The 25,299-nt window shown below is 40.9% G+C and overlaps 3 protein-coding genes across 4 annotated transcripts; 1 reads left to right on the top strand and 2 right to left on the bottom strand.

Annotated features, from left to right (window-relative positions):
- Window positions 1-699: 699 nt before the first annotated feature.
- On the bottom strand, window positions 700-7,771 carry LOC148319728 (short transient receptor potential channel 2-like). The gene is made up of 13 exons (XM_088279845.1): window positions 7,750-7,771; window positions 6,776-7,468; window positions 5,501-5,701; window positions 5,247-5,411; window positions 4,332-4,506; window positions 4,059-4,259; window positions 3,823-3,985; window positions 3,640-3,732; window positions 2,621-2,813; window positions 2,308-2,435; window positions 2,148-2,217; window positions 1,929-2,046; window positions 700-1,568 (listed from the first exon to the last, which is right to left on the bottom strand). Exons 1-13 carry the CDS (start codon window positions 7,762-7,764, stop codon window positions 811-813), a joined length of 2,973 nt encoding a protein of 990 aa, XP_088135971.1. The 5' UTR covers window positions 7,765-7,771; the 3' UTR covers window positions 700-810.
- Window positions 7,772-8,420: 649 nt separating this feature from the next.
- On the bottom strand, window positions 8,421-24,514 carry rb1 (retinoblastoma 1). Its single transcript, XM_088280064.1, has 27 exons — window positions 24,261-24,514; window positions 23,763-23,883; window positions 23,421-23,524; window positions 22,857-22,991; window positions 22,744-22,773; window positions 22,623-22,672; window positions 22,305-22,415; window positions 21,553-21,698; window positions 21,377-21,454; window positions 20,751-20,860; window positions 20,586-20,660; window positions 20,173-20,260; window positions 19,975-20,091; window positions 19,833-19,889; window positions 19,421-19,452; window positions 19,226-19,302; window positions 18,916-19,130; window positions 12,774-12,889; window positions 12,335-12,501; window positions 11,060-11,205; window positions 10,865-10,969; window positions 10,677-10,790; window positions 10,328-10,473; window positions 10,223-10,253; window positions 9,961-10,103; window positions 9,822-9,868; window positions 8,421-9,716 (listed from the first exon to the last, which is right to left on the bottom strand). Exons 1-27 carry the CDS (start codon window positions 24,368-24,370, stop codon window positions 9,646-9,648), a joined length of 2,742 nt encoding a protein of 913 aa, XP_088136190.1. The 5' UTR covers window positions 24,371-24,514; the 3' UTR covers window positions 8,421-9,645.
- On the top strand, window positions 13,744-15,666 carry LOC148319727 (lysophosphatidic acid receptor 6-like). Of its 2 annotated transcripts, XM_088279806.1 has the most exons (2): window positions 13,744-14,942; window positions 15,025-15,164. In XM_088279806.1, exons 1-2 carry the CDS (start codon window positions 14,112-14,114, stop codon window positions 15,148-15,150), a joined length of 957 nt encoding a protein of 318 aa, XP_088135932.1. In that variant the 5' UTR covers window positions 13,744-14,111; the 3' UTR covers window positions 15,151-15,164. The 2 variants fall into 2 exon arrangements, with proteins under 2 accessions (XP_088135932.1, XP_088135931.1); XM_088279805.1 differs by having other exon boundaries at window positions 13,744-15,666.
- Window positions 24,515-25,299: the final 785 nt, after the last annotated feature.

The following is a 25,299-nucleotide window of genomic DNA, read 5'->3' as shown; positions in this document are numbered from 1 at the left end:
GCCACCTGGGGGCAGTATAATACAGATACACAGCTGGAGTCGGTCAAAACTCCTTAGTAACCTGCAGTAAAAATTGTCGTTTTCCGCTGAGGATAAAGAATATGTCAGTGAATATTGTTATGCCGAGATGTGTTGCTCCACTTTTTGGTTAAACATCTAACTGTGCATTATTCAGTGTGATACTGATGCTATTTGTTAGCCTTTTTAAATTGTTTTTCATTGTGTTAGCATTGAGCTAAACAGAATTATCCAAAGCAAAGCTATGTGGTTATAAACACGTGATTCCCTTTGTTTTATGATTCGTTAGGCAGTCAATTTTAAATTGCCACGGGAAAAAAAAACAGCTTGAAGCTTCTTTTTTTTAAAAAAGAAAAAAAATGCTACTGTGAAGTGAGTGGTGTTGAGTTCACTGCACCGGACATTGCTCATGGCATACTTGGTCTTAGGGGAAAAAAAAAATCGTGAAAGTCATGTCGCTCTTATATCAGGCACCACTGTATTTCGGAAGTTAATTTAAAAAGTGAATGTCATTATTATACATTATATAGCAAGACACAGAGTGAAATATTTCCTTTTTTCTAATTGTCCTGTCTTTAATGAATCTGTCTCCAAGTTTCACTTGTTTAATGAACTAGTAAAATAAATGAAGACATGAAGTCTATGGTACTGAAGTTTTTTTTGGGGGGGGGGGGATTTGTCTGTTTTGTTTTGTTTTTTAAAGATTCTCCTGTACTATATGTGTTTACGGACTGAAAATTTGAATGAATGGATACGAACAAGAGCCAATTCCGACCCTACAAAACATAACTCTTACTCAACTACTGTCTTGCTGTCTGTCTCATCAATGGATGCCTCCCCATCTTCTGAACCAAATCCCGTGTCCCGGGAGCTGCTGCTACCAGATGGTGAAGGTATTGTTGTCTGACTCACAGAAATTTCACCTTCATCACATCTTTCACGGATATGTGGCTCAAACTGTCGCCCTTTGATCCAATGGGCTTCCACTTTCTTCTCTTGTAGCTCTATATCTTTAAACGTGTTAACCATATTCTCTGTGTCAGCCTCCTCATTGATACCTTTTTTATCTCCTTTGGGGATGTGAGAAAGTGTCGCCTTTCCTTCTGTGTTTAAATGTACCCCTGTAGTGGTCTCTTCTGTGTTGTCACTTCTGTTAGCGTCTGGCTGCTGTTTTTCCAGCTGAACTCTCCCCTCCTCCATCTTCACTACATCACTGTGTGACGCCAGCCTTGACGTTGCCTCTTCACATTCACCCTCGTGATGCACGTCTGACTCCTTTTCATCAGCTTGGCCTTTTATTTTATCCTCCTCTTCCACACCGTGATGCACCGTTACGTCACGTGATGTAGTTTTGTCATCCAGCTGGCTGTTAAAGCCTCTGAAATTGTTTTTGGCGCCAAAGATGTATTTACCTAGGAAAGATGTGCCACCCTTGGACGGCGCATCGGCCGCAGGGTGTCCCTCATCGAGCAAATGCTGATGGACTACTTTCAGGTCGTTGTGCATCCTCAGGATGGCTTTGCTCAGCTCAGTGATGCGATTACCGATATCTGATGGGAAAACATTGCAGCAATGTTTTTGAATGGTGTTTCATTTTGTGTTTTTTCAATTGATAGTTGCCCTTAACTGAGTAAAAGTTTTCATTTGTATTAGAAATTTATCTTTTATGACACCAGTCCTGGAATATTTCTGACATACCTCATGTATGTGCTGAACATGTTTAAAATGAGTACACCCCAACAGTTATAAAATCTTGAGTTTCCTCACAATCAATATACAATAGCAATCATATGGCTGTTAAGCAGCATGCACCTTTTTAACTAAAATGTTTACTTTTTTTTGGGGGGGGGGCAGCTCATTACTATTTGTGAGAACCAGTTGATGCACTGACAATGACATCTATGTGTTACCTTTTCTCTTGGTCTCTTCAAATTCCCTACGAGCTGATTCGATGTATCGCTGCACCAGAGCTCTGATCACCTGCTGACGGTACGGAACTTGGCTGTCCTCTGAGCCCTTTTTGTTGGACTTCAAACAACATCACAAATAAATCTTGAGAATCATATATGTATGTATATGAATAAAGATATGTTAATTTTATGCATTTGTTGTATTACACTAAATCTTACCAAAGAAGCTATTGGTGGGTATTTTGCAGAATTGCAGTTTACACAGCAGCATATACGCCTAAAGATACCCCTGGTAAAGGATTTCAAATAAACAATAAACATATTAAAACAGATGGAAAACAGGTGAATATTCCATTGCATGTTTGTTTTGGATCCTAACCTTAATATGTAAAAGAAAGCTTTCGGTGAAGGGATGATGTTGAATGGGACAGGCATGGTGAGGCCCTCTCTGAAGTAACTGAGATACAGCTTGGACCTGGCAAACTTCCACTCCACATCTGCATCGTCCTGCAGTCACTTACTGACATTAGAATGTTGCTACTTTGAAAATCTAACCCAGTGTCTCCACTGTAAGGCAGACGTGCGAAGCAATACTCTCGCCGTGATTGAAATAGGTTGAAAAGTATTACAAAATAAAACGTAAAAACATGCACTACATAGTAGGCAATTCAACAGAAACTGCTTCCCTTTACCTCAATTTTCTGAAAGGAGTTGGTGATCATAGCAATGAGCATGTTGAGTAAGACAATGACAATGACAAGCGTGAAGATGCCATACAGAATCCGCCCAACAAATTCAGCCAGTACAAACTGTGGCATGTCCACGTAGTCCTGGTTGGCCACACCGAACATAGTCCAGAAAAGAAAGTGAAAGGTCTCATTAAATCTGCAACGAAGAAGCCAAATACAAATCACAGAGGATCAAGTCTCCAAACAATCAAATGTTTATAACAGTTCAATCTTAGATTTTCAGAAAAATTGGACTTTAACCTGCAAGGAGCTTTTGTTTTTTTTAAACTGTAGCTCTAAAAACAATGTAGAAATTATGACAACGTTGAAAGATCATACAGCTTATCGGTGCTCAATTACAGTGGGAAATAATTAAAAAATATATATTGTGCGTTAGAGTTTACTAGATAATCAAAATTCCACTGATTAGCTGCAGTAAGACTTCCTAGGTAATTAGAATTGGACTCATCTACAGCGACGTGCAAACTTGTTTGTGCAGTCACATTTGAGTGCGGTGAGAGGTGTGTGCAGCTCCCAATAGGTCAGTACTATCAATATCTGCAAACAGAAAGCTATCACAAGGCTTTTCTCTTAACCTTATAAACATAGGCATACCGCTGTAAATTGTATTTCATTTTATGATGGTTTTGTAACTATTCAAATGTAGGTGTTTTATTTACATACGTATCTATTTATTTCATATTTTTTAAGAAAACAAGGATCCTATAGCTCAAAAACTTGACATGGTAGAGAAAAACTGAGATCAATTTTGGATCTTCACCAAAAAATGAGTTAAAAACAGCTATCAGACCTAACGCAACAAATACTCGGTTCTCCAGTGCAATGGTATTTTAACAACATTCACAAGTCCAATCTCTGGATTAAAATATAACAATAAATAAAGTTGTTCATGACATTAAAGCCACTCACTGCTCCTCCTCCCACTGAATCTATACAAACCTGGTGACTCTTACACTCCTCACCTGCCAAGATGCGGAGAGATGACATAAGGGACATACACATTGTTGATACCACATAGGAAGGCTGTTCCAATGATCATCAGTATGAACATGAATCTAAAAGCCACATGGACAAAGAGTAAGATTTAAATGTACTGTCTTGTGAGCTAGCTAATGTAAAGACAATCAAATAATGTCTGCTGCCACCTCATCATGTCGTCGATCATCTTGCCAATGGAGATCTGGAGTGTTCCAAGGGACTCGTGAGCAGGCAGAATGTAGGCGAGCCTTGTAAAGCTCATCATACTCGTAACTGCAAAGAGAACCTCAGCAATCAGCTGAGGGTCCTCCTGATGCCAGTCATCACGCACTGCCGCACAGAAAGAACCATATCAACAAGAATCACTTTACCATATGAAGAGAGGGCCCTGTTGTTTGCCCACCTGTCTGGGTAAAGTAGTCACACTCCTCTGAGCCATTACTGTCAAGACAGAGGAAATGACCCTTGAGCATGATGAGCAAGCGTAAGGCGAAGGAGGCCAAGTACATGCTGAGCACCATCATGTCCAAGCAGTTCCACCAGTCCAAGAAGTAACTCCTCAGGCCCTCAATCCACACTTCCTTGCACTCATACCAGAAGAAACCTAACGAGACAACGCAGCTCTTGGCTCAAGCATGAGTTTAGTGGCATGACAGTAATGAGAGCGTGCACCCACCGACCACCCAAACCATGTGGAAGGAGCTGTGCAGGATGTTCTGTTGCCTAGCTGCAAATTTATCCCGATATATCTCCATGGTGATGGATTCGCCGAGTAATGTGATGAGGAACCACAGATAGGAGGCAGAGTGAAGAAGAAACTTGATTACAGGGGTCCTTAGGATTTTTCCTACCTGAATCAAAGAGTCAACATTTGAATGACCACAGCTAGAGCAGAGCTGGGCAGTCCGTCCCATGGACGCAACGGTCTGACCCTCTGGCCCGGCCGAACACCCATTTTTGGGGCATAGGGCAGAGATGACACATTTTAAAAAAGGGTTTGATGAACAAAGGCCTGGTGTGGATTTTAGTCCGGCCCACGAATCAGCTATCGTGCATGTGATGAACCTACTTGCGAAATGGGCAAACGACAAAAATAGCCTCTGAACGCATCAAAATTGCCACTACCAACTGTTTGTGTTTGATGAGACGTGTGATAGCAGTGTGCGTTCAAGTGTGCCTGGATTTCCTTATTCTGACATCACGTAACCCGCGCCTCCTACTTGCTACTGGGGCATACCATAACAAGAGGGTAGCAGGTGGGAGGCGCGGATTACGTGATGTCAGAATAAGGAAATACAGGCAGGCTTGAGCGCACGCTGCTGTCTCACGTCACTCTTCTTTCACAAAAAATGATCTTTAAATAAACGTCAGCCGTTAGCATCTCTCCCGCGGCTGCGTCATACACGGGTGCTTTTTTTGGGCGGGGCAGAGGGTGGGATGGGGTCGGGCGCTGACAATATTTATGAATAAGGCCAGAGGGTTGAGGCCGGATGGGTACCGAGATCGCGGCCGGAGGGAGGGAGACTGACCGGCAAAAAAGGGTCAAGTGCCCAGCTCTAGCTAGCAGCATAGAAAAGTGTTTTTATTTGACCTTTGACTTTGGAGCAATCCAGTAGGCAAGACAGAGGAACGGCATTGTGAAAAAGATCCCAACAGAGACAAAGAGTTTCCAAGCAGTCCTGCTACCTCTCCAACCCGCGAGGTTGCCACACCAGATTGAAGACAAAACTTGTTGGCAGATAGGGTGCGCGACAAACTGCATAAAAGCACCGACACGTAGAAATGATGAATGTGTCTGAGTGCAGGATTGAAGCATCCCTATCTCATCACTACATTTTCAGTCACCTGCTTCTGGTTGTAGTTGACAGCGAGGCGCAGTCTGGACAGGTTTGGTATGCCCTCCTCGAAGGCCTGCTCGTCCAAAGCGTCTTGGCTCTCGTCTCCGCAGCTGTTGAGAATGGTGGTCACCTCGCTCTGGTTGCGACACATACCCAGCAACTCCACGGCAAACTCTTGACAAAGTTCCTCCAGGCCCAGGTACTGAGGCTGCACAAGCCGAAGTGCAAGAGTGCAGAGTCTGTTCATCCGGTAAAGTGACGAGTGAGCGAGTCTATCCTGGCTGACTTTGGGTGAAAAGCAGGGTACATAGCGGACTGGGGTGCAACAGTACATCAAAAATCACCGTTAAGAATGTACCTTGGTTTGATGTCTACAGTTCATTAATGTATCTATTCTCATATTAAGAATTATCGCAACCTCTTGTACTGAACAGGTGGGGTCAGAGGACACGGCTAAGAAAGATCTTTTTAGTGGTTAGAGTAAAGGTGGCAATACCAAAATCCCTATAAGACCAACTGTAAGTACTTACTTGCACTGAGCACATTTGTGGAGAAGAAGAAAGAAGGAGACGAGTAAGACCATTAAAAAAAACAATACATAATAAGGTTGCCAGCTAATGATGTTTTAATAAACCTCTGTCATTAGCATCTCTCCCAAGGCGGCATCATGCTTTTTGCTGACAATCTTTATGAATAAGGCCGGAACAGTACAGAGATTGCGGCCAGAAGGCGGGGGGCTGACGGGCAAAAAAGTGCCCAGCTCTGAAAATAACCCAATAAAAAAAGAGGACTTTCAATAAAAATGTGCCATCGTGTGTAGATGTGGAGCTTACAATATGCCATCGCATGCCTTTCACTGAAATTCAATTGTCCCTGCTGTGATGGCTCGGGCGTGGTTTTCTATGTGGGATTAAACTATGTGTTTTAATTTGTGTTCTTAATACCTGCTAATTTATATTTCATCATATGGAAAGCGCTTTGTTTCAGCTCCATCTGTTGTGAAATGCGCTATAAAAATGAAATTGTATTGTATTGTACATTGGCCCAACAGACTCTTGCCTTTTTCTTTGGATTGAGCTCATTTTTCAACACCCTAAAACTTTTTGCTTCTGGATACTCGAGAATATTTCTGGTACTGGAAATTTAGGCTACTTTTACAAAACTCTTCAAGGAAGGTGTTGGTCGAAGCAGGAATTAAGCTGGACTCAGACATGTGAGGCAGATATTCTAAGCAATAGCCCGCCATGCTGCTAAGAAGCAAGACAAGCATGCAAGCACTGACCTTGAACTCTGGCTCGTTCCGAGAGAGTTTGCGGAGCTCTCTGCTGAGACTGAAGGCGCTGAGCATGGCGTCGTCAGAAGTGATGGAGAGGTAGGCGCGGCTGGCAATGCCACGATAGGTGTTGATGCGGGACAAGGAGAACTTGAGTAGGTCGTACTGACGCCCATTCCGGCACTCCAGACAGGCGCAGGAGATCTTGTGCGGCCATGGGATGACGTGACCCTTTTGGGTCAGCATGGTGACAATGTCGTAAAGATCTTTCTGGCACGCCAAGGTCAGCGGGGTCACGCCGGGGGCAAACTGCGAGTTGTCAATGGAGCGGTCAAAAATGGCTTGAGAAAAGGAGCGCACGTCCATCTTGTTCCCTTTCTCCTGATCCAGGCGATCCAGCAGGAACTTGACCACTCGTGGCTGATTGGTGTCTACGGCAACGAGTAGGGCCTCATGAATCTGCCGGAAGTCAAACTTGACCCCGTGGAGGAGGGCATCCATGATACAGTCACTTCCTAAGCGGATAGAAAGGTTGAGGGCCTCCCTCCAAAGGCGATCTTCAGAATCATCCAGCTGACGAATGATGCCATCGCCGGTCTTGAGCAGGCTGCAAACCAGCTCGATTTTCCCTTCCTGGATGGCGCAGATGAGCTCCGGAGGGAACTGCATTTTCTTGTTCATAATCTCGCGCCATTGATCTGGCTGATAGACAGTTATTTTTATTTTTATTTTCAGTGCTGCTTTCAATGGTTTACTCATACATTTAAAACATATGAAAGATTAAGATATTTATCAAACAAGCCAAAAGGCACATAAGTACATATAGCTGACAAGTGTTTCAACTACCATCGGTGGCACTCGTTTTTTTTTTTTAAGCCGAGGCACATATTTGAAATTTTTGTTTTAGTCATTATAGCCCATGAAAACATAGACAAAGAAAACTATTTCTTACGCAAGTCTTTTAAATAAATCGGACTACTCACAGTGAGGTTCTGCATCCTCGATACACACCCAAAAAAGAAATAGAGAAATTTGGAGCAATTATCCTGTTCTGCGCAATCAAAACAGACGGAGGAGACAAGCGAAGCAAGCACTTTGTTGCTCTGTGATCATGTGAAGCTCGCTGTAAGGAACCGACACTTCCATCACCTCCCCATGGGAATCCAGCCAATTAAAATGTAACCTGCTCAACGTGTTTCTGCTTAAACTGTGGCCTCCTCCATTGAAAACAGAGCCTGGGTATCAATTAGGGTGCTTTTAAATGTACTGGCGGCAGATGTCATCATTCCCTGAGGAACTGGAGGGAGTTCGAAGGAGTGCAAAAACAAGGAAGGCACATTTATGAAGATCGTTGAGGTCCACATCTGGACTCCTACTAACATCGGAATTTAAAACATGTCAAACTGACATTGTTTTGTTTGCTTGCTTTGCTTAACCACACTAGGCTGTCCTCAAAAGTGTTACACTCAGTTAATAGTGCAAATCAGAATCACACTTCTAAGACTAATAATAGGCCTTTAATGTTACCTATAGTATGTTAAATCACTAGGCAGTATCTTACTCTTTCCACAAGACTTCATGTCTTGAGACAGTAGGAAGCGCTTATGGTCTTGCAAAAGAGAAAATAAGAAGAAAAAAAAAATAAGAAAATGTCTATTGATGCATCCGGCATGAGCGCCAGGGAAGTTTTATTTACAGATACCAATTTCAGTTTCCTTTTCCAAGTGGTTGTGTTTTATTGGTTTGTAATGAAATAACAATAACACTTGTATCTGGTGGCGGTATGACAGAGATGTTAGACAGCAAAAAAAAAAAAAAAATTAAATACTTTACTTTGTGATGTGCTTGATAACAATGCTCAAGTGCAAAGATGAGTTCCAGGGAAGTGAGAGGTGAATAGTGGTACAAAAATCCTGAAACAACTACTTTTAAAGGGAATATTTAGAACAACTTTGAGAAGCTGCTTAATAAAAGCAAAATTAAAAGCAAAGTTTGATTTTAAAACTGTTGATAAATAACATTTCTAGTTGGTTTTTTTTTTTAAACGCAAAAACTAGAAAAATAAAAAAAAAACCAAGTTGAACAATCAGTCACTGAACACTATTTCTGAGTCCCAACACATATTCAAGAGATGCTTATGTCTTATGCAAGACAATTAAAATGCAGACGTTTGGATGATGTGGAAACATGATTTGTATTTGTGCCCAAATAACCCCCACCCCAAAAAAAATAAAAAATCACTGAGCGCTACAAATTCTTAATTTAAAAAAAAGATTCAAACAAAAGAATCTATACGCTTTATAGGGTTATTGAAATCTCATCTAAATAGACACAGCAGAAATAAAAAGTCTAATGCACAGTACTTTAAACAGTTGCAGTTGTGTGCAACACCCATTTAAGTGTTTAAATCTGATTGGTTAATGCTAAACAGTTAAAAGGAGTGCCCAGTACTTTACTTCTTATGCAAAAAGATTTGGACAGGTTAAAGGCCACAAAAAAAGCTGTAAACATTTGTGTTTAAACATCATCCTATTTTTTTACATTAAAAAACCTGTCATTTGAACATGTGTGTTTTATAGCCACTGCATACTGATCTAACAAATGCTGCATCATGATTGAACCATTTCAAAACGACATGAAAAATCCACACCTCGTCAAAAAAAGGTTCGGCGACAGACCAGTCAGTACGAGTGTGTCAGTGATACTTTGAGTCAAATACAAATAAAAGCACCTAATTTCATATGAAACGAAAAAAAAATGGTCATTTGGTTGCCCGCCCTCCTAATATTCACAAATTATTCCTTAGAGAAACATTAAATACAAACTAAAACCACACACTAAATGTACAGAAAAACAACACAGGTACATCACAGTAGATTTTAGTGTTGCTCCTTTCGGGATTCTGCATCCTCCTTCATTTTTTGTTCCTGCATGCGACTGCGGGCGGAAGCTGCATAGAAAAGTAGCCGCGTGTTAGAGGGGCAGTCAACTGAGCAGTGCTATTTGAGTGTTAAATTTGAGAATGTGAACGCAAACGGAGCAGTGGCTTGCTTACACAAATCATTGAGCCTCTGGATCAGTGTTGAATCTCCATCAGATTTGCTATTAAAAAAAACACACATAAAACTTAAATATTCCCCCCAATTATTTTATCTAATTTCCTCTCATGCCACACAAGGGCGTTTTTCAACAACCTTCCATCGGGTTCGTCTTGCCCATCCACATCAAATCGTAACCTCTTCAGAAGTTTGGGGGTGCCTCCATGATCTGAGCTTCTCCTCAAGGAGCGCTCGCCACTGCTGACCATCTGGTTGATCTTCTGGAAGCGATTAGGTGTCTACAAATGACAATGAAACACAAGAAAGAAAGAAAACCGAATGGAAGACTTTGCAATTATTCATCAAGACAAAGTTGACGAATATGCATCGTGGAGAACAAAGACAAAAAGGAGCATACTCCAAACGATTCACCGATGGAAACCAGCATTCTGCAGAGAGATAAACGAGATCAATCAATCAAGCAGACGCAGACTACGATGCGGTGCCGCTGTGAGGCACTGACCTGCTGCGAGGAGTCATGATGCTCGGGGAGCGTGAGCTCTTCATAGGCGAGATGTACACGTTGCTGCTTCCAGGCACACGCAAAGGTGGACTGGGAAATTTATAAGGGCTCTGTGGGATTTGTGGGACCGGAGACAGAGTAGGCGGCTGGAGGAAAATAAACAACCAGCAAATCATATCAATATGATGTAGGATATCCCTAGTTATAAAATCCACAGTCACTTGTTGGAATTTTGCATGTTTAACCTTCAATGATAGAATCTTAACAAAAAATTCGACAAAGCGAGCTGAATTGAACGACACAGTTAGGTGGCAATGGAGCACAATATTTGTGAAGGACTTTGCCTTACTCTTGTTGACGCATATTGCAGGATGTTGGTTTTCAGCCTCTGCATGAACACTTGGTTGTAGAAGACGATGATGGAGTCGTAGAGGCCCTCGCTGATAAGCACATGCTTGAAAGTCTGCGCATAAACAAGTCATGTTAAAATAAGAATAAGAAACCTTAAAAAATGGCCTCATTGAAAGATATCGTCACCTCCTGGTTGGTGTTGGGCATGTTCTTGTAAGACGACACAATGGCTTTAAAACGCAGATCCACACTCTTAACTTTGCATATGGCGTACATGGCTGACATCATCAACTACAAGAGAACATGTGGAAAGAGAGAAAGATGCTGAGTGGGAGACAATAATAAGATGTAAAGACAAGAGACTCAAAATTGTCGGGCTACCTGGTCGAGGTGCCGATCTCTCATCAGCTCGTACTTGTGCTGCAGAGTTTGCTGGAAGAGCGTCCAGATGATGGGCTCCAGCTCCGGGTGTGGGGACAACAGATAGGAGCAGAGCATCTTCAGTCTGGTGTAGGCCAGGCGGTACACTACATGGGAGGGGGAACCGAACAAACATCAGTGGCTCTGAAAGAACTCAAGCCAGCTAAATAGCAAGTGTCGGAGCTGAACAAGACTGTTTTGAACACTTGCAAAAAAAAATACAATCGTCAAGGACTGATCCACTGTCACCCACCAACTCTCACCAAAGTAAAAATATATTAATAATGCAACCATTGGCGTACATATCTGGAAACAAAATTGTATGCCATCTTAGTTATTCTAATGAACCACAAACAACACAATGTAATTACAGGTAGGGGTGGGAACGTTTTTTTCGATGCATCCTTCGTCGGATTAAAAATACCCTGCATCGATTTAGAGGGACTAATAATCGATTTGAAAAACAAACTAAAAGCTACTGTTGTCGGTCCACATAAATAGCTCTTACGTGTATATCAGACGTCTGTGTTGAGGCTGACACAAGACAAGATGGCGAAACAAGCAAAACTCATATGAGCGGTACCATCCTCGTTAAAACACACGGCTAAATAAAAGCAGCGTTCACTAAATTACACAGTAATGTCAATCAAATGATGCATATTGCACTTTCAAATAGAAAAATACAGGTAACGCGAAATCAGATATTAAATACGGTTTTGTAAGCGTTTTGTTAGAAGAAAAGTTACAGATTTTTTTTTACAGCAGATGCTTCTATTGACACTTTTTGAAGTTTGTGTTGACACCTGAAAACCAGGTGTCCTTGCCACTTTCATAAAAGTCAAAGTGCGAAAAATAAAAGCTTGCTCTTCCTTGACTTCTGAAATAGTTTTAAAAAAGGTACATGTATATGTACTATAAAATGTAAACCAATGTAGTGATGCATCTGGATCGGAATCGAATCGTGGGCCCCTGAATCGGAATTTAATCGAATCATGAGTTACCTCTGGATTCCCAACCCTAATTACAGGTCATCGTCATGTGATGTTTCAAGGTTGTAAAAAGCACATAAAGAACTATGCTTGATTTAAGTAGAAATTCAAGTTACGGGTTATGTAACACCGTCATAAATTGAGGACCCTGTGCACTAGATTTACTTTGAAGTGATGGTTGAAGTTCTTTTAAATTTCTCACAAGTAGATTTATGCGGAAATGTATTTTGTTTGTGCTTAACCATACATTTCTTATAGAAGAGGCTGAGTGAATTGGATTTTGGGTGCCGAGGGTTCTGGCCCCCAATTTGAGCTGCGGGCTGGCCCAGTGGTGGAGCATCAGCTTGAGAGTCAGCCGTGGCGGGTGAATCCGGTGGCAAGATGCGAAGGCATGGACGAAGAGGTGATAGATACCTGACACAAAGAACGGAGAGTAAGAATAAAAAAATTTTAAAAAATTCAACAAACGTCAAAAATTAATGGCTGCCAAGATTTTACCGCATACATTTCAATATACCCTACCCAAATTTAGTTATCTTGCTATACAGGCACTTCCCCTTTCTAATTGCAATGAATCCTATTCCAAAGTGTGTACACAAGGTGACTCACTCATAAAAGTCACGATTCTGATTCATGGTGCCTTTGCAACATTGACGTGTTAGCACTCAGTGGGCTGGTGGACTCACAAGTTGGCAGCTGTGTGGTTGTGCTGTAACGGCTGGTTAAAATTAGTAGGCATCTCCGCTTGTTCCACAACACCAGCCTCATGCTCCTGCTTCAACAGCTCGAAGAGAGGTGAATCCTGTGAGATGGAAGAAAAAGCAGCTTTTGAAAGAGCGATCAGAATTAAGATAGAAAAGATAGATTTAGAACAATACAAAACATGTCATGCTGAGAATACAAAAATGTAGACAACATTGCCATTGCTGCAAAATTGCAGCAATATAACATCAAGCTTATAGGACGTGCAAGAACACGAAATTATCAATATGAATGACAGAAGTAAGAGGGCGCCAGAATCTAATTTTGACGAGGGTTCAAAGGACAGTGTGGTCTCTGGCTGTAATATTTACATTTGCAGATGGTTAATAAGAAAAAAAAAAGGTTGAATCAAATCAGAAAATGAGCATTTTAGTTCCCCAAATAATATATAAATTATAATCCACACACTAGTTAACGCTCAGGTATCTACACGTACACAGACAGGAGATGAGCTCATCAGGCAGTAAGTAGGGTGCGGTTTCCACTCGCCGCAGATGCAGACCTGCAACTAGTATATCTGACCCACCCTGCTGAGCAAATAACATTTAACAAAGCCAGCTACAGTCTTCACAGGCATAAGGTTTCGTAGCAATGGCCAGTGTTGACGTTTTATGAGGCCAAAGTGGAAAAGAAAAAAAAAAATATTAAAAACGGTCAAACATCCATGTCAGCAACAAATTCAACAAGCTTCAGAGAATGTATCACACAAATAGCAGCCCAAAAAACTGAAATTCACATATTGTGGGACAACAAGTTCCTACATTAATATTGAAAGTTAAGGTAAGAGCAAAAACAGTACAAGTGGGAAGTCTTTTGCCCTGAGCGCAGGCTCCTCCCTTTTCTTTTGTCTCGGATCGTCTGACAAGTTAACAGCTTGTAAAAGACCTTCAGACCGAGCAGGCTGGCTTCAGGAAACACAGAAGCAATACACAACACCCTCCCTTCCCAAAAAAGGATCACTTCACGAGGGTGGCGGGTGAGGACTTTGAAGGAACAGGAACTCAAAATTAACTGAAAAAAAAAAGAGTGACAGCTTCCCACTGTTGACAAACGTGCAAGGAGTAATAAGTTTGGATACAGCAAACGTTTTTTGAGCGGAACCGTGGAAGCTTCTTCGGCATTCTGGGGCCATTTTTTTTTCCTCCCCCGATGGAAACGTTAACAAATGGACTATTACAGACTGGCGGATAAGCAGGTTTTTTTGGACTGCGGGCAACCCCTCCACTCTGTAAACGTGACTGCCCCACCATCTTTATTTCAAAATGTTGAACAGCACACTTGGTGCCATGCACGCGTCCATGAAGTGCAACAAAAGTGATGACTTCAAGTATCCCCTGTACAGCACTGTGTTCAGCCTGGTGTTTGTCTTTGGATTCCTCTTCAACCTCATTGCAGTGTACATTTTTGGCTGCACTTTGAAGCTGAGGAACGAAACCACTACGTACATGGTGAACCTCGTCGTTTCAGACTCTCTCTTCGTCCTCAGCCTACCGTTTCGGATCGTTTATTTCATTAAGCGGGAATGGATGTTCGGGAGTGGGCTATGCAAGATTTCCGTGGCGCTTTTCTACACCAACATGTACGGCAGCATCCTCTTCCTCACCTGCATCAGCGTTGACCGCTTTCTGGCCATCGTGCACCCGTTTCGCTCTCAGAAAATTCGGACGAAGCGGAACGCCAAGCTGGCCTGTGTTACCGTGTGGGTGCTGGTTCTTTCTGGAAGTATCCCCACTGGGTTCCTTCTGGACACCACGTCGCCCAAAAACGTAAACGCTTCGTCCAACTACTGCTTTGAAAACTACTCCAGTAACCAGTGGAAGTCAGAACTGTCCAAGGTGGTGATGTTTATCGAGACGGTGGGCTTTATGATCCCTCTGATGGTCAATGTTTTTTGCTCTGTGATGGTTCTAAGGACTTTAAAGAAACCCCAGACCATCAGCCGCGGTGGCAGCATCAATAAGGCAAAGATTTTGAGGATGATCATTGTCCATCTACTCATCTTCTGCTTCTGTTTCATCCCCTACAACGTTAACCTCATGTTCTACTCTCTGGTCCGGACAAAAGCACTCAAAGGATGTTACGCGGAACATGTGGTGAGAACCATCTACCCCATTTCACTATGCATTGCCGTGACCAACTGCTGCTTCGATCCCATTGTTTATTACTTCACTTCAGAGACCATCAAGAGCTCCATCAAGCGCAAGTCCACCGTGTGGCACAACGGCGTCAAGCTTCTCGACAGGTTGCATGGGGACAGCGCTCAAAGCAGCCCAAACATTACACCCAAGCATCTGGCCTTGACGTCTCTGAAACCCAAGTTGACTGATGCAAAGGATGTACAGTCGAAAGACAACTCCACCATGTGAAACTCTAAGAATTCTAGCAACAGACTTTTGGTGACAAAATACAAGGACTCGCAACAGACTTTTAGTGACAAAATACAGGGACTCACAACTGAAAAGGTGAGCAACAACATAAGACACGAATGAGTGGGACATTGACCGTTGTTCAACTTCATAAAAATTAGCTATTTGACCCAATTGATACTCATGTCATGGTAACAATATTTCAAATGACTCGTGACAATGTGTATTAGTGACTGACAAACATTTTTCAGCACATAAAATGCAGATTTCTTTTTTTCTGTGCTGAAGCCAGTATTACAGCTCTTTTGATGTACATTTACATTCTTGATGTAGTTTCTATGGACTTGAAGTCTGAAGGACTTTCAGGTACTTTATTGAGCGGCACACCCTCAGACAGCTTCATTCTGATAGTAAATAAAGCAGTTTTGGCCTGAACTTTGCCTGATGAGAAGTGCTGTGTGGCATTTATTTTTTATGTATCAGTCAATGCTGTGAAACAAAACTATTGGTCTACCCAACTAAGTCGTACAATTACTTGCGTCACAACTGTTAATGGTTTTACGAGCTGATGCCACAAATTCACAATGACTCAATAGCTTTCAGGTGTGGTCAATGATTAACAAAACCTGAGTACTAGGCAACTGGTTAATAACATTACAACTGGTCTGAAAGGAACGACTGATGTGATGCAAAACCTGTTAAGATGCAAAGTTTGGGTGTTTTGCTTTGATCAATTTCTATTCAATATTTCAAAATTGGAGCGAATGCCAGGTAAACGTTCAAGATAAATGAAAAAGAGATCTATCATGAATACCTAATGACACAGATTCCATTATCATTCAACTATGAGAAACTGATCAAACTAAACGGTCAAGAGCCACTGTAAAAGCTGTGTGTGCAAGACAACATTCCTGTCAGGCAGCCCTGCTCTGACACGGGGAAATGCCTCACCATCCGGAAAACATCACCATGCGAGCAACAACACGTCTCAAGAAACGTGTCAGATTCCAGACCAAAAAGTACGTCAGACATGCAGGATTGCAACCAAGATGAGATAATGGGTAAACCTCTATGACTGAGTGGATTTTGGTGTTGTTCCTATCCAATGCGAACAAAAGTGATTTTAACCTATTCGGAGCTAATGAAACTATATTTTTTTTTTTTCAAAATGAAAAAAAAAAAAACATTTGAAAGCCCCTGCCACACAAGTTCGTGAATCATAATGACTTCATTGTGTCACTCCCCCTGGTGTGTGCATCTTGGTCACCAGGTAAAAAACTGAAATATGGATATACATTGGACCAGATGGTCACAACGGCTAAGTAAGAAGCAATAATGGTTGTTTGCGCAGAAAAGTATTGTTATATTGTGTCTGTCTGCAAGTGTTGCGCCACCATTTGAGTTCAAATATATCCATCTTAACTGGTTATGTCACAACACTAATGCTATTCTTTAGCCCGTCTATGGCATTTTACACTTTGTGTTAACATAAACAGCAGAATTTCCTTAACACAAAACAGTCTCTTTCTTTGAACGTTAGTTCGACAGCAAACTAACTGGGAGGGGAAAATAAACAGCTTGAGGCCGTTTTTTTTTTTTTTTTATGAACAACTGTTCACTATCTGCCAAATGGGTGTCTGGGGTGAAGCCAGTTGAGTTGGCCACCACCATGTAGGACCTCATTTTTTTTCTGACATTGCAAAGCAAAAACACAGCTCAGCAACAGCTTGGTCGGTTTAAGTACGTTTTGAGGAGTTGGCAAAACTTGTCAAGTGAGAGCAAAAAAATATATAGCACTGCTGATTTTGATATTTTTTTCTGTATTCAAAGTAAAACTTGCAATGGTTTAAAAAGTACAATAAAAAAATGTTCATCAAAGACAATTATAAAATAAATCTTATTCTTAAATTATAACATATATTAATACTGTTTATTTAAGACGAAAGACATTAAATATATTATACACCCATGTGCATATGCTATTTTCTTTAACCATGACTACCTATTTTGATTTGGAGTAACACACTTACTTGGGAGCAAGTCAGTTGGTTGACAAAAAAGGTTTATGGTTAACTGCACTCATGCTAGTATGTTTTTAACAAGCATAAACAGGTGTTTCATTTTGGATGTTGGTCAGAGTTGGGTTGGAAACGATAACAGGTCAATCGGTTGCCTTCTCAAGGTTCAGATGAGCAAAATGCACATTAAGAAGAATAATGGGAGAGAGAATTCATGTCAGCATGAATGTTGCTGATGTGTGTTGCTGATCACCAGGTGGGAAGCAAAACTACACTGACAGTGTCACAGCAACATCTCCGTCAATAGTACCCATTCATGAAATGAATATAGAATATTATCAAATTTAAACAGATAATTGATTCTTTAGACCAAGAATAAATAGGATGTTTTACAGAGCTCAACAGACATGGGTCCATCGCCTTTGTCTCAAGCTTTTTGATTTTCAGGAAAAACAAGAATATTTTCAGAATTTGGTTGACTCACTTGTGGTTGAATGTTTGTGAATTACAATTTTACTTTAACTATACATTGGTGTGCAAAGATTTTTGCAATTCACTGGAGAAATAAAACCGTCAGCAAAATACTAAATCTCATTTGCAACAAACGATCCAAATTTATGGGGGAATTTTCGAGTACAGTATGCCAATCAAACCTGTTGGGGTGTAAATAACTCATTTAGGGCCCTGTACATTTAAAAAGTATTGTTGACCAACCATCAGAGATGAAGACAACTATGCCAGTTGCAGGTGTGTGTTTATACAGCCTCTGTAAATTTTTACATTTTTACCTGCCACTGATTTAATTGCTCAGACAGAAGCCCATCTTAGATGTAATGTTCTTGTAAAACAATCTCAGTTCCTAAAGCATCTCTTGAGTCATGGAGGCGTGGAACAGAACGTAGCCGTCACTTTCACACTCAAAAACACCAGACAGTATAGTGGCATCATCTTGCTGGTGTGTATTGCGGTGGACCGCTACTTAATTATGGCGCACCCGTTTGCATCAGCATGATGCAGGGTGCGCAATGTACTGCTCCTAAGCGGGGCTATCACTAGTAGTGATGGCCTCATTCCTGCTGCCCACAGCGGTCCTCCTCTACAGCTAATGCCAAGAGCTGAGTACTCACCGGCAGGCAAGACACGGCCCCCGCAGACGCAGACAGACAGCACCGCAATGGCCAACACACTCTCACACTCATCCTCATCCACTGGGTGCTGGGGGTCTTCACGCTCTGCTTTATCCCCTATCATGTCAACTGGCAGGGCCATACAATCATGCATGTCGGGCTACTGCCCAAGGTGTCAAAGGTTGTGCACCTTGTGGTGTTGTCAATGGTCAGATTCAACGGCTGCCTTAACCTGCTAAACTACTACTTCTCCAGTAACTTTCTCTGCAGGGAGGTTGGTGGAAGAAGCAGTGGGAGACATTGATAATTGAGAAGCACATTCGTTAACTAGAATGGTACTCAGTTCTGCATAGACCTCTATCAATGACTCTACAACATTCCAACAACAGACAAGTATGAGTGAGATGTAACTAAAGTCAGCCAGCTTGACTTATGCATGATGGGATCACATGATGATAAAACAGCACAATTACAAGGGAAAATCCTGCATTTGCTCGAAAATGCAATATTTTATCATTGTTCACGTGCGTATGTGAGGTGTTCAATATCACTGACCGTCTTCCATGCGATACGTTCCATGATGAGGTTCTCGCAGGTCTCAAGATGTTTGACGATGTCTTTGCTCAGAGTCACATCTGCTTTGATAAAACTCTCGATGACTTTGTAGAAGTCAAAGGCGCTGAGGTTCAAAACATCCAGGATCCACGGAAAGCAAAGGTCTGGTTCGCCACTACGGCCATTATTGTATCCCCCAGTCTTAAAACTGCTCTCTAATAATGAGAAGCCAACCAACGTAAGGATATGTTCTCATTCCAGACATGATTCATGTCCATTTTTAAACTGTTAACAACATTTAAATACACACCTCTGTATGTAGCCATGACAACCTCCAGAGCACAGGCCAAGAGTGATGTGTGGAACGTCGAGTCATTGAGGAGTTTACTGAAATGGATTGTCAGTAAATTACGAACAAGAATGCATCACCAAATATCAGAAGAAAACACTTCCAACAGTCAACTGAAGATGAAAGTAATTTATGATTAGAAAAGCTTAACAGCACCTGAAATTTTGAACAGAAAGTCGTTTCTCTTCCTAGAGGGCAAAAGAAAGTAGCATTAAGGCAAGTATTATAAGACAGGAATTTTGATAGGTCCACTGATAGTTAATTCTCTCTGCCTAATACGTTTCTTTGCATATAGCTGGCATCGGGCCAAACCACATAAGTCACAATTTGGTAAATTTGGTAAAAAAAAACTTAAATCGGGGCCGTTTGACAAAGTGTAGCCATGGTTTTGTTCTAAATGACACTAAATTGTGTATCAGAGGCAGATTTAAATAGAAAAACAATGCTGAAATACTGATTCTTTGCCTCATATCCATCTTCTGAATCCAAACCTTTATCGACAAAAGCAGATTTTCTGAAATAAAGCTAAATGACACTTCTTGAAACACATGTGAATCAAATACTATACCGATTTTAGCATCGCCTCCATGACTTTGTAGTAGAGTTTGACGCCGAGTGTAAATCTCTGATAAACAAAACAAAGCCAAAAACTTTAAGTACAATAGAAAGCACAAATGTTGCCCAGTGTCTATTCGAGTGTCGCTGTATACCTGTTTTCCGAGAGTGATGCAACGCGGGCCAACTGCCGCAGCAAACCTTTGGCTGAATTTTAATCCCATTGTCTCCAAGCGCTTCAGCACGTCCCGAGTTGGGTCCACGGTACAGTTCTGCAAACACAAAAGAGGCGGGAAGTCACACATGGACATCAGATGATATTTTAAATACGGTAAACATTTGGGGAGACGCGCCTTGAAATAGGTCACTAAATTGGTGGACGGCCGATCGCCCCGAGAGGTGAGATCTCCCCCCAACTGCTGAATGGAGGTCATAGCGGCTCTGATGAGACAAAACCAACAGCAAAAATACTAAAGTAAATGAAAACACCTATCAATGATCTATGAGTATCCCTTCCCTATCCCTTCTTATACCACCACCACAAATAACAATTGTTAAAAAAAATATTTGAGCTGTGGTGATTATTTGTTTAAGCGGGGTGATGCACCATGTGATTCCTGATATATTAATCCGCCCCAAAAACAGAAAAAAACACTAAAGCCAACGTGTTGACTTCAACACCAACTGTAATGTGGTGCTCACCTCTCTAATCTCATTGCACACAGAGTACAATGACAATAAAGGGCATTCTGATTCTGATTCTCACCTGATTGGAGTCTGAGGAATGGGCATAGCATCTTCTTCCATCATATTCTTTGTAGGCGTTCTCTCTACTTGTACCCTGGAGGGAGGATGTATAGATGAATGTTTTTTTGTTTGTTTTTTTAAGTGCCATTCCATGAGAAAGTAGTTTTGATTTCAATGTCCTTACGGATCCACTTTAGGCGCAAGAAGTGTCTCATCGCTGTCCAAAAACAGTCGCGCATCAATGTCTCGACTCTTGAGGTAGTGCTCTTCATACTGTTGGTTGATGCTACTGGCCTATTGTGAGAAATAAAGCTGTGCGTTCATGATGATATTCCATTTTAAATTAGTTATATTTTAAGGGAGATGTGTGATGCAATAATCCATGTTAAGGCATGTGTGTATATGTTTAATTTGGAAAGTAATGAAATCAATTTTGCAAATAGTTTCACTAGAAATAAACTACTTTCATTCAACCAGAAAGGACGATTTTCATTTTTGCCAGGTGACCTCAACCATGCCAAGTTGCTTAAATAAATTTCACACCGGAATTGTTTGTCCCTGGTTGGCTGCAGCAAGACACTGTTATATTTATATGGCGTGCTTCAGATGCATCAAATATACGCTATCAGTGTGAAATCTCAATTTCACTGGCAGCATTTGAATAGCGTCAGGGATGAGAAGAAAAGACAATAACACACAGCAATCACGTGCTCACATGTTCAACAACTGAGCAGCTGGCAGGAAGTGAGAACTATGTATGTGTAAACAACATGTGTAAACACATGTTGTGACAACATTCACAAGGCATACCTGTGGAATACCAGGAGATTTGAGAAGATCCAGAGATACCAGAAAGGCGGCGAAACTGGTCTGATACACATTTTTAACCTACAAATGTAATTAGTATGAAGATTGGGTGGAAAAAAAGATCAATATTCAATATGATATTTATCAAGTGCAAGAGCACAAGACATGGCGAGACAGACCTCTTCTAGATTGCATTGATTCTCCTTGCACAAGTTTTCAAGAAGCATCATGTCCACCTCTGGCTCCACGGGTCGTGCTTTGGCGTTGTTCTGGTTGCGACGTGACGTTCGTGTGACGGGGATCTGGACTTTGCTGATGGCTGATTCTGACAACAACAATAAAGACTTACTTTTGTTCACGGGCTGCATAACGCAAAAGATTCCCAGACTGAAAATGTTGTTGCACAGTCCAACTGACCAACTGGAACAGATTCTCAAAATCCAATCTAAGAAAATATTTGTGTGTAATTGTTGTTGTTGTGTAAAAAATAAAATACATTTAAAACATTAATAAATGTACATGAATACAGGGTGTCCTAAAAGTCACCATACAATTCTATTTTTACCATTTTGTTTCAGGTATTATTCGGACAAACGTGGGGTCAAAACTATCAAATATTGATGGCCTCACAGGTGTCTGAATGATGTCTGAAACAAGATTAAAAAAGTGCACAGTGAATTTTGGCACATAAAAATACCAATTCCAAAATATTGTATGTTCAAAATAGATTATTGCTAACTCAGCACCACTCAAGAGAGCCTGCGCGTCTACCAAGTTTGAATATTTTGTAAGAAAAAAAAAAGTTGTAAAAGGTTAAGGAAGTAAAGTTTCATCCAAAGATAGAATTTACAACCTGATAACATAACATCGTAAATGTCATGTTTTTCCATGTTAAATTTGCACTCAGAAACCAATGAGCTTGGTGTCTTACGGTAAAGAGGCTGCAGTAGATCAGGAGGACATCGCTTGATGAATAACTCCAGCGTGCACAGCAGCAACTGAAACGATATGACCAGGTCATCCTCCATCTGCAAGGCCTTTCCTGCATGAGAAACAGCATCACAGTATAGCTGAACACTGTTAGGCAACAGAAACATAAGTATCACCACTAAAACATTCCAAAGCAGAAACTGAAACCAAACAGGAAGGACAATTTAGAAAAAGGACATTGGACAAAAAGGAAATAATTCCAACGAGTGTATTATCAGCATGACCTGATCGTGATTAGTGATTGACACACTTAACTCACCTTTGGCCAGAAGGAACATCGTCCAGCACGTCCTTATGATCTCACTCTCCCTGGAAAACCAGACAATGAAAAATGCCTCAGAAAGCAATGTTTAAATCAAGCTGGGAAGTGTTCAACTTACTTTGTCTCGGCAAAGATTCTTTTGCATGTCCTGAAAGAAACAAGTATTATTACATTGGAAAACAGTCTTTTCATTAGGCATCTATAGCTGCACCGGTTTGTGTGTTTACTCACTTCTCAAACCTCTGGTAAAGAGCCTGGGTCACATCGTATTTGTTCTCCAAGCGTGTCAGCGCTGAATTCACCTTGGTGCTTATTGTGTCTAAATTGATGTCCAACTTCTGAACCAAAGCCACAAACTGTTTTACACTATAAAGATATGTGAAGAAGAAATGATTAAAACACAAAACAGACCAACAGCAATCGAAACAGGCTTCTTAACTTCATTATATTCTTTTATCTGTATCAAAGATTTAGCTTTTTAAATTAGAGAGAGGCAAATATTAAAAACATGTCTCAGTGTATTGAGTGATTAAAAAAAAAACAAAAAAAACTTTAAAACAGAGCTGGGCAGTCTGTCCTGGCGGCGGAACGGTGCGGCCCTCCGGCCCAATTTTGGGGCGGGGTGACAAATGTTAAAAAGTGTACATCATAAATATTGGTCCAATAAACAACCATTGCCAAATGCAAAAGTTAGCTTAAAAATAGACACAAGTTGAACAAAATGTACAATCAACACGGTTTGCTCTCAGGTATTGTATGCAATAACATAATGCAGCATTTATTGTGAGAACTTACTTCATAGAAACTTCTTTTAAGACCTGAGTTATGGTGAAGGAGCCGGCATCCATGTCGGTCACTACAGCGAAAAGAGCGGCACCCCACAGCCTTTTTTGATCTTCCTGTAGTGAGATGTTTGAAAATTGCACAGTTGAAAACTTTTGGAATTGGGGTTAGAATAAAAAATTTAAATGACCACAATCTGTCTAAAATACAATCGCGTGGTTAAAACAAAGTGTTTCCAATTATAGACACTTCTAATAACTAGCTACTGTACTGTACTTGGTCTTTTTTTCTGCTCAAAACTGAGTAGATGAATGGAATTCGGTTGAATGACAGGAGCACGTATGCAGTACGTACAGCAAATTCATCCAGGGACTCCTGAAGACTTTTGTACATCTTCCAGGTTAGGTCACAAACCAGATCAGACACACGAAGGCTCGTGCACAGCGCCACGAAGTCAGCATCCTTGTCTCTGTGCCTACAAAGTGGAGACAGAATACGAGTGATATGCACACTAATAGTGCAATTAATTTAATTCCGGCTATTTCCCAATAAGATGCAGTGCAATTGAGAGAAGGAACATATTTGTTGAATTCAGTTTGAAACTAATTCCTAAATGAAGTAACTTTATTGAAGCCTTCGCACTAGTCTTGAAGCTTTGTACTAGTGTATCTAATGTACGTTTACTGTGAAAGTAGCACTCAATAAATAAAAAAAAAAATTAAAAAGAAAAAAAACATAGCTAGTTTAAGTGGTTAGTGTGCCAACTACAGTATTTAACCTACCTTGAAACAAGCTAGTTCATTTACTAATCATTTGCTAAATATTAAATCAAATGAAATTTAAGTGGCTTACTTTTTCACCGATAACGCTGGGCTCGTTTTAAAGTCGGGAAAGGAACTTTCAAGTCTCTTTTTCGTGTCTTTGTTTTGGGTCGTCCCGGCACTGCGCCTCTTTGGTGGCATCCTTATATCCCGCTAACAAGAACGCAGACAATGAAATTCTTGAAGAATGTCAAATTAAAGAGTCAGATTTAATATAATTCTGAATTTACATCCCAATCCACCACCGGATGTGTTTCGACAACACAAAACATGGATGACTCCCGGAAACCAGAAATTTCGGGTGCTCGATTTGTATTACAGGAATACACATCGTAGAGGAAACGCCGTTTCATCCGACGTGCTACGTAGTCGAATAAACACAAACGTAAAAGTCATTCAAAGTAATGAAATTTTTATATCACGCATATTCAGCGTGTCACTAATATTAATATCGTACAACAGTAGTTCACGTTAGGTTGGCTGTTTTGTGTTGTGAATCGCAATACAATGTGACCAGAAAAGTGTGAGCATAAAGAAATCAAGCGAACCCAAGTTCATGAGACAAAACCGCGGGAAAGTGAATACGCAACATCCGCTTATTTGCATTTGAACCGCCATCCAAACGTCACAAAGAGAAGAAGGGCTATGTGTGGTTTTAACACGTTGAACAGCCAACTCGCAATGTGGCATTTTTTAAAGTTTATCATTGTTTATATTGATCGGACCATCAGGAGTTTACTTATTCCACAACAAAACGCTAACTACATCGTAGAGTTTTTTTTAATTGAATATGGTCAGTACTGTACTTTGACTCACCACTGCCCTCCTCTGGTGGCATGTGGTTATGATTGCACATAGGAACGTAATGGTTCTTTCAAAAAAAGAAAATAAGTAACGACAAAATAATCTAGTGCATGTAATTTCATTTAAAACTTTCTGGAAAATGTAATTTGAGTAACAAGCCCAGTTATTTCATTTTGGAATACGACTGCGAATTTGCTTAATCATTGTACATTGTCTTCAATAATTACAACTAGCTGACATTTAACAATAGCAATAGCAAGGCACAT

Source organism: Idiotropiscis lumnitzeri, chromosome 17 (genome assembly GCF_059441095.1).
Source record: "Idiotropiscis lumnitzeri isolate Australia: NSW breed Sydney's pygmy pipehorse chromosome 17, RoL_Ilum_1.0, whole genome shotgun sequence".
In the NCBI taxonomy this organism is placed as follows: domain Eukaryota; kingdom Metazoa; phylum Chordata; class Actinopteri; order Syngnathiformes; family Syngnathidae; genus Idiotropiscis; species Idiotropiscis lumnitzeri.
The sequence above is the reverse complement of the archived record's forward strand: the minus strand, read 5'-3'. Positions and strand labels throughout refer to the sequence as shown.